The 13085-nt window shown below is 41.9% G+C and overlaps 1 protein-coding gene across 1 annotated transcript; it reads left to right on the top strand.

Annotated features, from left to right (window-relative positions):
* The first annotated feature begins 2161 nt into the window (after positions 1-2161).
* On the top strand, positions 2162-10615 carry rhoub (ras homolog family member Ub). The gene is made up of 3 exons (XM_050062125.1): positions 2162-2588; positions 4539-4597; positions 8488-10615. Exons 1-3 carry the CDS (start codon positions 2372-2374, stop codon positions 8941-8943), a joined length of 732 nt encoding a protein of 243 aa, XP_049918082.1. The 5' UTR covers positions 2162-2371; the 3' UTR covers positions 8944-10615.
* The last annotated feature ends 2470 nt before the right edge of the window (positions 10616-13085 follow it).

Raw genomic sequence — 13085 nt, 5'->3', positions numbered from 1 at the left:
TTACCTGTGTGCTGCAGTGAAAGCGCTGTTATGTTGATACATGATCCATTAAACCCAAACGTGATGGCCTGCTAGCCTTGGGTATCATGTGCTGCTTAGTGTTGGACCTGCAGTAGTTGCATACACACACACACACACACACACGCACACACACACACACACACGGGCCTTCTGTAGCAGTTCTCTGTACTAATACAAATAAAGTTGGAAATAGCAGTGAAACAACTTCCCTTATCGTGGCATATACAAAAAAAAGGTTAATTCTCTGAGGTCTGTCTTGTCAAACTATATTAAAACAAAACTGATGTTACTCTCGTCAAACTCACTAATAATTTGTAGATTAGTAGAACTGTCTCACTGAGTCTAGACCACCAGTTGTTTAGGTTTTTCTTTTCATAGTGTGAATGAATGATGGATAAATACAAACAGGTCAGTAATTTCAGTTCATTTAAAAAGAAGTCAGAGTCAGCCATTACATGCATTATAGTAGTACACTGATTATTTTGTATTCTTGAAAATAACTAGATTTCAACATTGGAAAAATAAACACTCTGAAAAATAAACACAAGTGTATGCTGTGACTTTTTTAGATAGCTTTGTATTATGTCAGAGACTGGACACAACACAAACGAAGACTTTGTGTTAGCTAAACAGTGGATATTATCGTATTAATGTTGAATTCCCAGCATTAAAGGTAAAGGGACTTTGACATCAGCAGGTCTTAAAAAAAAAGTGAGACCAGAAAACGTACATTACGTAGTTACTAATTTCTAAATTATGCAGGTTATGGATGTTTCTGGAACTTGGTGCCGTGTTTGTTTCTGATCCAGGGTTTCTTAATTCATGTTTATCATACCTGCATGGGCATATCTGATGTACAGTTAAAGGGACAGTTCACCCCAAATAAAAAAAACAAATGTATTTTTCCTCTTACCTATAGTGCTATTTGCCAATTTAGATCAGCGGTTCCCAACCGGTGGGTCGCGGTCCAAAAGTGGGTCGCAAATCCAATGTGAACGGACTGTAAGTGACTCACAAACTTGTCAAGGTTGTAAAAAACACATTTTATTTTCAAATACAGTGAATTTTTCGGCACAGAGCTTTTATTTTGAAGTGCAGTGCCCTGATGTAGAGTGAGCGACTAATGGACAACTACTTGACAGAGACAGCAACTTAGCTTGACAACATGGCCAAATGCAAACATGATGCTGAATGTATTAAACTGTGTGGACCTTGAACTAATGTGTGAGGAGAAATCCAGACCCTGTGGCACCACAACCCGAGTACCATCAAGTTCCTTTATATCCAAGAGAAGGCAGACATCTCTACAGCTGATATCTCCAACACTCTGCAACTCACACCAAAACCATCTACGCTGATAACAGCACTACAGGTAAGAGGAAAAATATGTAGTTTTGATTTTAGGGTGAACTGTCCCTTTAAGATTTTGCTGCATATGCATTTACCTGTGAAATTTGTGAAACTGTCTTGAGAGCACCTTGATGTGCTCCACTCACCGTGTGTGTATTCAGACATGTCAGTTTCTGTTTGCTGCTGCACCCAACCACAAGGAGGCGACACAAGCCAAGACATCACTTGAGTTTACGTTTAATTTGTCTGTTTCTTTTTCAGATATCCCCTGGGTGAACTATATTTTGGCTTTGAGTTGTGCATTCTGCAGTTACCACAGTCTGAGTCCACTGGTTGCTCCCTGTAGTTTCAACTGGCTACAAATGAATAAAGTAGGTCAGGTGGTGACTCTGAGTGGGTTTGAAATTTCAGACCTTTATGTGTCATGTTCAAAATGGACATCAAGGTTGGCCTCTGCCTTCTGGTGGGGACAAGTCTGAACATGCCTGCACAGGTTCAACCTCAGTGAGTTCATGGCAACTTCATAGTTAGTTGGACCTTGAAAATGACAGAGTTGGTTGTGCTGTGAAATATAGAGTAGCTGATTAAAGTAAGAAAAATAAAACAGAGTAAATTTGGAGTGTTTTTTTAATTAAATCCTTTTTTCCGGTAGATTCATTTTTCAAAGAATAGGAAAACTGTATTCAGACTTCTCAACCTCAACCTGTCTGTTCAGCCTTCTCTGCTGCTGGGAGGAGAAGTGGGTGGGATTAGTCAAATCAATCTGAAAATATAATGCCTTAGACCCGCCCTCGGATTGTAAAACTGCAGGCTGTAGTCCTGATGCTGACCTGACACAGTGGATTTGGCAGCGCGCAAGACAGGAGGCGAGGTTTTACGCACGAGTCCCGCTCGCGATTACAAGCAACTGACAAACCCGTAGTAGAGAAGGATTCCTGTTCTCATGGTGGGTGCCTCATCTGCCCGACGAGGAGAGCAAGGTGAAGTGCTGGCCAATTGAATGTTACCTCCAGTCACCATGGATTACGGACGGACCATGGCCCCTCCGGTGCCCCCGCACAATCCCAAACAAATCCGGCCAGGACAGGCGCAGGAGCGGCTGCTGAAGTGCGTACTGCTCGGCGACGGAGCGGTGGGCAAAACCAGTCTGGTGGTCAGCTACACAACGAATGGCTACCCAACCAAATACGTCCCCACTGCATTTGATGATTTCTCAGGTAAAATCAAAATACTGCTGTTTATTATTTTGGAATATTTAATGCATTAAGGGTCCAAAAGACAGAAATGATATAGATGGGATACCTCCCCTCATTTTCCTGGATTAGAGGGTGGCACAGACACTGCTTGTTTAGCACAGATAATATATGACTGTATAACCTAAGTCCAATGAAAATTAGTGTGTTGAGATTTGAGCCTGAAGTCCAGTTGAGATCTCTAATAACATTTATTCCACCTGCCTGCCTGTCCCACTCAGTTTCACTGAACTCTTCTTCAACTTTGCATGTTCTTGTTTGACAGCATCCACCCTCCCTCCCCTTATATTTATTCCATTGTTATGATAGATGTGTTTCCGATAATCTGCCTTCCATATCAGTATTAATGCACACGAGTTATTCTCCCTGATGTAGCCAGGTTTCCATTTGGCACGGTTCCACTTTCCATACTGTCTCACTTGTCCCAGCAAGCTTTGTTTACTGCAAAATAGAGGGGAGAACACAATCCTTCAAAGGTGAAACCTGTTTTAAAGTGATCAGTGTCGGCATGAAAAAATACACCTGTGACCTGTTGATCACCTTCATGATCACGTCTTAAGATAGTTGCAAAAAACTGTGTAAACCGTACTCTGTTAGATGTATTATTATATTGTCCATGATGGACGCAAGAGTATAAACTTGTGTTATTGATTAAAAAAAAATCACACAAACAAATGTTTATGCCTTTTTAGAACTAAGGAATGAATGCACGACATTGTATGCTGTAAATTTATTTGTAAACTTAAACATTTTTGTCATTAATCTTAGTCCATTTTCTGACATTACACTGACGACCAATAAAACTAACAACTTGGCCAGCACACATCCTATAAAACACTCTGTGAGAACACACACCGCCCTCAGACGTGCGCTGGCTCAACCCTCCCGTACAGAGCACAGAGCGTCTCTGGTTCAGGGGTTTTGTATTGCACAACTCTGCCTATTGTTGTCAGCCTTGACCCGCGAGCCCTCTCCTCTATACTGGAATGGGCACATCTGTTGCAGTGGCTCAGAGGCAGAGATTGTCTTTCGCCTCGGCCTGACAGAGAGTGATTGTGCACTTGGAGCCCCTAATAGTGATGTCATTTCTCGGTGCCCTGGAATCAGAGCGTCCCCTTGAAAGCTGACTTCTGAGCAGTTACGCAATGCCACAGGTGGCAGAGACACAGAGGAGCGGGAGGCTGGGAGAGGGGACGATAAGAGGGAGTTTTGGTCCAGAAAAATCAAAGGAGTATCATATGTCAGGGATTAAGAAATGATTACACAATGGCAGCTCCCCTCTCACTTTCCTGTCTTTCTCTCCTCCCGCTCTTTCTCCTTGCTTTTGTAATGCTATGATGCCTGTCCTACATGAGTAGTTCCAGCAAACTCTTTGATCAGGTGGTATGACCGACCACACACTCCAGGCGTATTGTAAATGTTTCCATGTGCCTGCTGCTCTGCATTGTGCTCGCTCTCCTGAAAAGAATAAACGGCCCTATAATGAAACTGTAAGATGAGTCATCCACTTTTCCAATCTGGAAATGAGGCTTATTGAAAGAGAGTCACTGAACAAACCCCCTATTAGAGAGCCTTGGAATGACCTCTGTCAAAACACAGCAGAGAACAAAGCTCACAGAGTGGTCCGAGCAACAGTAAAGTGTTATGGTACGACAGTAACTGGCAGAGTGGGTGGGCGAGACAGAGCAGGCCGTCTGTGAGCGGGAAGAGCAGAGCAGGGGGTCTTTGTGTTTTCAACTGGCAGGCTTTTGTTTATTTCAGAGAAAATTCTGGTGGTTAGTTACGTCTGTGTGCGTGTCTGTGTGTGTGTTAACTTCTGAAGTGTCAGGTGGGGGCTTTATATCCCACACAGCCTTAAAGCCATGTTGACAGCTGTGACTTATTATCTCTGTCTGTCTGTTTCTGTGTCCACAGCTGTGGTTCAGGTGGATGGAAACCCAGTGAGACTACAATTGTGTGACACTGCAGGACAGGTGAGTTTTCTTCACACACTAACACATGTTGCACCACACATTTGGCACACTGTCCAGGTCATGCATTCATGCTACACACCTCTCCGTTTTTGGTATACATAAATGTCACATTTAAGCCATGCTAGTGGCATCACTCTGTGGATGGTAATGTCAGTGGGTCGGTCGGTCCAGACTGAAATATCTCACTTATAGTATGAGTTACAATGACATTTTGTACAGATATTCCTGGCCCCCAGAGGATGACGTCATGCAGTTGACTTTCGTGATCCTGTAACTTTTTATTTAATGCCATCATTAGACCAGAATTTTAATCTGTCCATTACTTTGGACAAATCAGCCAAAGTCCATCAGCCTCAGCTGTACTTTAGTGCTAATGAGCAAATGCTTGCATGTTAACACACTGAAATCTGATTGTGAAACTGGTGAATATTATACCTGCTTAACATCATCATATAAGCCTAGTCACTGTGAGAATATTAGCATATTAGCATGCTGACATGCCTGAGTACAGCGTCACAAGGCTGCTAGCATGGCTGGTTGTTGTTATATTACTATTTATGAAATTTTTAAACCAATAAATAAGCACAAATGTAAAACATCCACCCCTTCCAGCTTCTCACATGTGAAGATTTGTTGCCTTTCTTGTTTTTACTTCACTGTAAATCAAACACCTTTTAAATGTGGGAGCTTTGGTCTGATAGAATTAAGCAATAAGCTCCGAGAGTCTGATTTCAGAACAGCTAAGGTGTGTTGTTAGGCATGACGCAGAGCGAGGGCACAGTGGGTTCCCTGGCTGCTCACACGTAAATCCCTGTAGGCTCTCTGTGTTCCTTTTGCTGCATATTTGTGGTTTCTTACGCATTCATCGGATGACAGCGCTGCGCATTTCTGACCGTTCTTGTCCTGGTGGATGATGATTGATTCGGGGTTCAGCTGGCGGATATCGTCTGTAGCGCTGCGCCCCGTATGACAACAGTTGACTAATTGGCACAGTAATACTGAAATTGTAATGCTGTCACTTTGAGTTCTCGGACGTTTTGAGGGTCATTTCCATGATTTCTTAGACATTTGATAGATTAAATCCAATACTTTTAGGCGTACTGTTTTTGTGGTCTGTCCATGTTGCTTTTACTTCACATTGGCCTCTTGCGTGTTATTTCAGATAGCTCATCTGTATAGAAATGGCAGAATTCCTGGGCTCTGCTGTCAGTCTTCATCTGGAATGAAATAACATTGCTCCATAGAGTAGGTATAGCTTTATGGTGCAGTGACAGGGTGCTGAGGGAGAAGACAGAAGCCTGCAGGTTAAATTGGAGGTGATGATGCAAAAAAAAAAAAACAGAAAACTATCTCCCGTCTCTCTCCCTGTTGTTAAGGACACGGTGGTGCAGGGTGCTTGCCAGGCAAAAGTTATTGACTTCTTATTATGTTGATACTTAAGAGCAATCTTGGAAGGAACAGGTTGTGAAAGAGTGTTTTTATTTCCCTGAAGCATGGGTGGTTGTTTCATAATCAAACTCAAAAGAACCCTGCCCTGGAGCAGCATATTTGACATTCATAAATGCTGCGAGGGCACTGCCAGCGCTAAACACAATCAAAGACGACTTGGCTGTAAAGTGGAACGAGGCATTTGTACAAGCTCCTAATACATGTAAAACCTCACAGCATGTTGCAAGCTGCACACACGCACATATGCACACAGACACACACACGCAGACAAGCTTGGGCAAATATGGGCAGATAAAAGACGGCAAACACTTACTGCACTTATGCAATTTCATAAGGGGGGCGTGCAAGCGCCAGAAACAGGTTGGGGTGTGCCAAAAAAAAAAGAGAAAAGAGAGAGGTAGAAAGTGAGTAAGAGCCCAGACAGAGAGAGAGAAACGGTCTGGAGAAAAATGATAACAGCTGCCGCCAAAGCTGATAAACAAAGTTGCTCCTTACGCTGAGATGTTGATGTCTGTGTGTTCTGCAGATGGACCTACGTCATCAGATCGCAAAGTACAGCCAAAGACTTGCATGGGAAACTCACATGTTGATAAGTGTCCACTGCAGTTGTTGAGCGTCAGATGTTAAATGTTTAAATTAGGGATTGTTTGTGCAGATTGGGTCGTGTTTTTAAAGCAGGAGGAGCCAGCACAGAGCATTGTGTAGGCAAAGAGGGATTAGGAGATGCATAGTGGAGAGCAGAGGGTTAAAAGAAAGAAGGAGAGGTGTGTAAAGTTCCTGGCAACATTAGTCAGTGTATTCAAGGGTGTGGGAGGTCCTTAAAAGTCAAAGCTGTGTGTCTCCAAAGTGTTAATTTACTGTAGCTGATATAAATGAGTGAGCAGGGCTTGTGTAGACCTATACTGTTTATTAGCACAATATAAACACTGTTTAGACTGTTTTCTTATTGAGAGATTGTTGGCACACTTCCCATTATTCCCTTCCCATATGTTGTATTACCAGTGAAGCATTAACTAAAAGTGCATTAACGTGTGGTCAGTCTGGGTGAGAAGTTAAATAATAATAATATCGTTATTTGTATAGCACCTTTCATACATAAAATGCAGCTCAGCTTTACAGTATGGAGTTAAACAAAAAAAACAACAACAAAAACAATCAAAAAACTGAAATAGATAAGTTCATAAAAATAGTAGTCGAAAAAGATAAACACACACCACATTAACAAAAGCCTGCCTGAACAGTTGGGTCTTCAATTGATTTTTAAAGACGTAGATAGAGCTTGCAGAGGGCCTTCCAAAGTCTTGGGCCACAGTAGCTAAAAGCAGTTTCTCCACTCATTTTGTTTACTACTTTAGGGGCAGTTAAAATACCAGCATCAGAGGACCTAAAGCTGCTTTCACGTTGCCACACAGTAACCGCCCTGGCAACCGCCATGACAGGCAGGTGCTTCAGTAAACACTGGCAAAAGTGTAAACTAGCTTGTAGCTGCATACTTCAGCAAGACAATGGAAATAACTGAAGTTACCAAAGATTTCTATGTATTTGGACAATGTAACAGGCAGCTGTAGTTTGGTAGAAATGTTATCCCAGGTCCAGTTTTTCTTCTGGTTGTCAGTGTTGCTAGCACCGTAACTCTTGGCATTCAGACACCAACATTATCAGCTCCTCCATCTTGTCCTCTTTCTGCCTCCGCAGTGCACACTATTTGATCGGCCAAAGCCAGGTAGCAACTGCTAGAAGTTCAACACCATGAACTCTGTGTGGCAAAGCGAAATCTGAGTGCATTCACATTGGCAGCAATCACTTCGTACCTCTACCTCTGTGTTTGAAACTGCTTCAACTCTCCACCTTCCCTTCATTAGTATAAGAAGACTATGAGTTACCATATGGCGGTGTGAAAGCCCCGTAAGGGCTCTTGTAGGTTGATGAGGACTTAAAAGTCAGAATAGTAATAAGGTGCTATACCATTGAGAGCTTTGTATGTGAGTAAAAGGACCCTTTAGAGTCCGAAATGACACCAAGACACTTTTCTGGTGAGCCAGGTTCTTGCATTTATGCCCAAGGAGCAATATCTCTGTTTTATTGTTGTTAAGTTTTAACAGATTGTCACTCATCTATTGTTTTATTGAGGCCAAGCTGGCAGTCAGAGACAATAGACCATTTGGGTGTGTTGGCTAAACAGAAATGTATAATTGCGTGTCATCTGCGTAGCTGAAAATTTGTATTTAATTTGTTGATTATACAACCTAATGGAAACATAGAAGGTGGTTCAGTGTGACAACCAACCCAAAACGTTGATATCTGATGATCTGGCAAAGAGACTTAACAATTAACTATCTCTCTTCAGTGTTACACACAGCACCTTCAAGGGAAATGATTCATCATAAATTAAAGATTTTGGGACAAATTGTAATTGTAATTTCTGTTTCTGTCTCCCCTAGGATGAGTTTGACAAACTCCGCCACTTCTGCTACAGCCGGACAGACGCCTTGCTGCTGTGCTTCAGCGTGGTCAGCCCGGCCTCCTTTCAAAACGTCTGGGAAAAGTGGGTCCCCGAGATCCGCCGGCGCTGCCCCCTCACACCCGTCCTCCTTGTGGGCACACAGTGCGACCTGCGGCAGGATGTCAAAGTGCTGATCGAGCTGGCGAGGCGAAGGGAGAGGCCAGTGTTGGAGGAAGATGCCAGGGCGCTGGCGGAAAAAATTGGGGCAGTGACGTACATTGAGTGCTCGGCGCTGACGCAAAAGAATCTGAAGGAGGTGTTTGATGCGGCCATCGCTGTTGGGCTGAGGCAGTCTGACAGGAGGGTGAGGCGGGAGAGGAAGGTCCGCAGCACAGCCGATAAGATGAAGATGCTCTCAAAGTCGTGGTGGAAGAAGTACGTGTGTGTCCAGTAGGGAGGGAGGAGACAATTTTCCTGTGACTGATGATAAAACTGGAAATGCTGACTTGTTGGAGGGGACTGAGTTTGATGTAAGGTTTATTTCTACGTTCACCTGGACGACCCCACGTGTGGTGGCCAGAATGACATTAATTCAGTGGAGCAATAACTCAACAGTGGCAGCAAGTGCCTGCCTGCGCTGTAGAGTCATTGCAGAAAACATCTCAGAGAGGATGAAGCTGTGACCACTGTCTGCTCCTCAGAGCCAGTCTGAACTGTTAAATATGACTGTGACCAGCATACGACCAAAAATAATGGAGCTAATAAAGTTTTATGGCACGTGGACTGCGTATCATACTGGACACGTCCAAAGGAAATGTGAGCCAATTTGGAGGGGATGTGTTCAGACAGTGATGTAATGTACTAAAAGTGTACTCCTCCTATGTGTCTGATTTGATGGCCTTCTATAACAAAGTATATTATGTGCTCTACACTGTAATTCAGCCCCCAACACTTCTGATAGATTTATTTCACTGAAATCAGAACGCAGCGTTAATATAAACTAGCTTAAATCTCCAATCAAAGATGCAATAATTCTACTGTTAACAGTCAAAGCCAATCTTGCACCTTGTTTCCTAAATCAGAAGCAACTCCACTGAGTCAGATGTGTAACTGATCACGTTTATTTTAACTCATTCCCTTTTGGATTACAATCAAATGTAAATGAGTATAATTTTTTATTAAATCTATGAGTTCTTGGAGAATATTATAGTCCAACCATTCAGTTCTGTATTACTGCGAGCTTGTGCAGGGATTTCTCTAAACCAGCTTGTGTGTGTGCCACATTTTGAAGTGTTGATACAGCTGTCACACTGTTAATCGACCACACAGTTAGAGGTCTGTAAGCTCCTCACCAGCACACACCTGCTTCAGTAGATTGATGCCACTAAACATTAACAGAGTAAACTGAACGACCGTTGATGTCATAGTTTTCCGAACTTACAAGGTTGCAGCAATACATTGGGTGGTGCCACTGTACATTGCACTTATCACACACAGTCCAAACACATCACTGAAGTCTTGCCATGCAATGGCCTTTGGAGCAGTGGTGTGGATTAGATACGGAGCAGGTAAATGGCATCCGTGGTGCTTGAGATGTACTCAGTGTCTCTGAAACAGACGCAGCTGATCTGCATGTTCCCTGCACTACCCACTGGTTTGGATGATCTTTCTTTGTTATTGCAGTCAGGGCCTTAAACAGATAATTATTGGTCTTTGGAGATCAGTATATTGGAGCTCTCTCCTCTTCTGAAATTATACAGTGAATGAGGTGAAATCACCAAAGAGACTGCTTCTATGTTTGCTTCTCATTTTTCAGAAGCCTGTCATTCAGCTCTGTCTATTTATCTGTTCCATCTGGGCCAATAACTGATCGACAGCACTACAGAGCAGATGTATGAGATGTCGTATGTCATTATGTATGTTACATAGTACTCATTTATGATGTTTGTAATGTCATCAGGATAAATCTGTGTATACATACAGTAAGGTGACTCAGTCATTGTCTGTGCTGTCCAACTCTAAATGGTACTTAACAGTATGAGTGTTTCAGTTGGTGTCTGATTTTTGACATGAGAGCAGTTTGTTGAGCTGTATGAGTGGAACAAAATAAAATGTGAAATATTTAACCTGCTTTCACTGTCGACTCTTCCATGGAGATATGTTATCTCTACTGTTGCACTGAAGAGAAAATTATGTGATGATAAGAGTGGAGCACGGTTTGTTACACGCTCGCTTTCTGGGGTCGAAGGTTAGTATGTAACTATAAGTGTAGACACATCTCATTTGTTTTGCATGTGCTCCAGTAAGAAATTTGGAAAATCATCAGGAAATTGCCAAAAAGAAAAAGGGATCTGATTTAAATGCAAATATTTCCGACTAAAATGTAGGTTAATTTGTAATCACTAAATTTACAACATTTTACAAGTTTGAATGATCCCGTGTAGGATTTAGAGTCATCTACTGGCAGTAAAGGTAAATAATATTCATAACTATGTTTTCATTAGCTTAATAGATAATAGTAATCGTTGTATTTTGTAACCTGAGTACGAGCTGTTTATAGGTACATATGGAACGAGTCATATTCCACGTAGTCTGCCATATTGTTCTACAAGTGATTTCCACACATTCATTTATGTGTGGTGGCCTGCCATGATAAAATCTGCTGCCATGTTTTTATTTATTTTTTTTAATTTTTTTGCGGGCTGGACTGTTCATTAGGGGACTAATGGAATATATATATATATATACCATTTGGTTATTTCTTGCACCACCCTCTCAGAGCACAGAGCATACTCTGGACACAGACAGAGCAGCAGAACACAAGGCACAGTGAATGTGAAACTTTGTTGCGCTGGGTCTAAAAGTTTGCATTCACTCCCTCTGCAGCAGCTGCTCCTCTCATCCACTGATCCGATCAGCCCTGATTGGACAGAGTGATCAGTTATCCACCCCATGACTCAAAATTCTGCTGAGGAAAAAAAAGAAACTCATAAAGAGTTTCAAAATCACATCACGGCAGACCTATCAGCAAATTGTCCAAGAATTAATATAATATTGTATTGTAAAGAAATTTGTGATGTACACATTGACACCCCAACCAATCAAACACTGGCTCGAGATAGGGCCATTTACACTTTCACTTCAGCCACTGTAGTTCTTACACACGCTTGGCACACGAGAAATTTTGAGCTCTGCATCCTCATTGCTAAATGCCACTAATCCTACACACTGGACCTTTAAGTGGAAAAACACTGTGAATGAAATTGTGCTATTATTAGCCTGAGGTTGACATCGAAATTCATTCACTATTAAATGTAGATTAGTTTATTTGATATTATGAGAAGGGAGAACATAGATCTCACACAACTACAATAATGTCAAGGATGGCCAGCACACTTTTCTACTGTGGTCCTTGATCAATTATTCACTATGTAGTCCTCATATAGCATTAGGGCTGCGCTGAATAGTTTAATGCTTTGAAGCTTTAATGTTGGCATTCAAATTCTAAATCAACATTTAATCTGGTCTGGTGATTCTGTTTATACCAGGTATTTCTGCACATTTACAGACAGGGCGGGGCTTACCAGTGAGGGCTCCCGACCCGGATATAGCCTAGTGCTAATAACACCATAAATTACATTTATTCATCAAAGAAAGTTGATTTAATGAAAAAAGACTTTTCACATTTTTAATCCTGTGAATCACATTCAAATTGAGGATTTTTTTCATTTGTTTTTTGGGGTGATGACATCATAAAAGGTGACAACGCATATTACAAGCTTAATTCAGATACCCCAGTAGAAGCTTTGAATGTAAAAAAAAATACATTTGGTACAGCCCCATATAACATATTTGCTATTTTTACGGTCTGAATGTCTGTTACTGATTATTATACCCTATATAGTTGACTTGTATTATCTCATAATGCAACAGAAAAAGTGGAGTACAATTGAGGGCCTTTAACCATGAGCTAACTACCAACAAAAGTGCTGGACGAGTGACGGCCTGAGTCATTTTTTAATTTTGCCATGTGATTCACTACATAGTCCCTTACATGCATAATTTCCTTTATAGTGAGTAGTAACCATGTCAGCCGCAGCCAGTCTCTAAAATTAACTTAAAACTACTAAGTTCCAAAGTTGGGAAAGAGTTAAATGTGACTTCAAAGATTTAACCTCAGAGGTTTTGTCGGCACCAAGACTTCTAACTATGCAGGATCAGATGATTATAATTGCCTGAAATAGGCCTTTTCTCCTATTCATAGCTATGTGTCTGCACCACAGTATACAACAATGGGCAGAGAAAGACAGCGAGGTAGGTATCTTGTACTTGTTTAGAAGCGCTAATGATAGGGTAGGCAGCTAAAAGAGAGTTTGTGTCGTCTGGCAGACTGCAGATGAGTATGTTGTCCAGCCTCACAGTGGGTGAAACTGAGGTAGAAGTGGTGCCAAGTGCTCTAATTATGATAGTCAGGATGGCTCCACTTTCCACCAATATTTTAGCAGGAAACCCAATTGTTGTGTTCTAGCGAGGCTGCCGTCTTGCGAAACGTCCTGTGATTTAGCACCGGCGCTTATGTGTTTGACGGTAATATCT

This window comes from Epinephelus moara, chromosome 2, assembly GCF_006386435.1.
Source record: "Epinephelus moara isolate mb chromosome 2, YSFRI_EMoa_1.0, whole genome shotgun sequence".
NCBI classification, from domain to species: Eukaryota; Metazoa; Chordata; class Actinopteri; order Perciformes; family Serranidae; genus Epinephelus; species Epinephelus moara.
This window is presented reverse-complemented; position numbering and strand designations above follow the sequence as displayed.

Coding starts and splice junctions, on each gene's coding strand:
- rhoub (XM_050062125.1), top strand. CDS start 2,372: ATGTTACCTCCAGTCACCATGGATTACGGACGGACCATGGCCCCTCCG. Junction 2,589..4,538: donor TGCATTTGATGATTTCTCAG/GTAAAATCAAAA, acceptor CTGTGTCCACAG/CTGTGGTTCAGGTGGATGGA. Junction 4,598..8,487: donor TGTGTGACACTGCAGGACAG/GTGAGTTTTCTT, acceptor TGTCTCCCCTAG/GATGAGTTTGACAAACTCCG.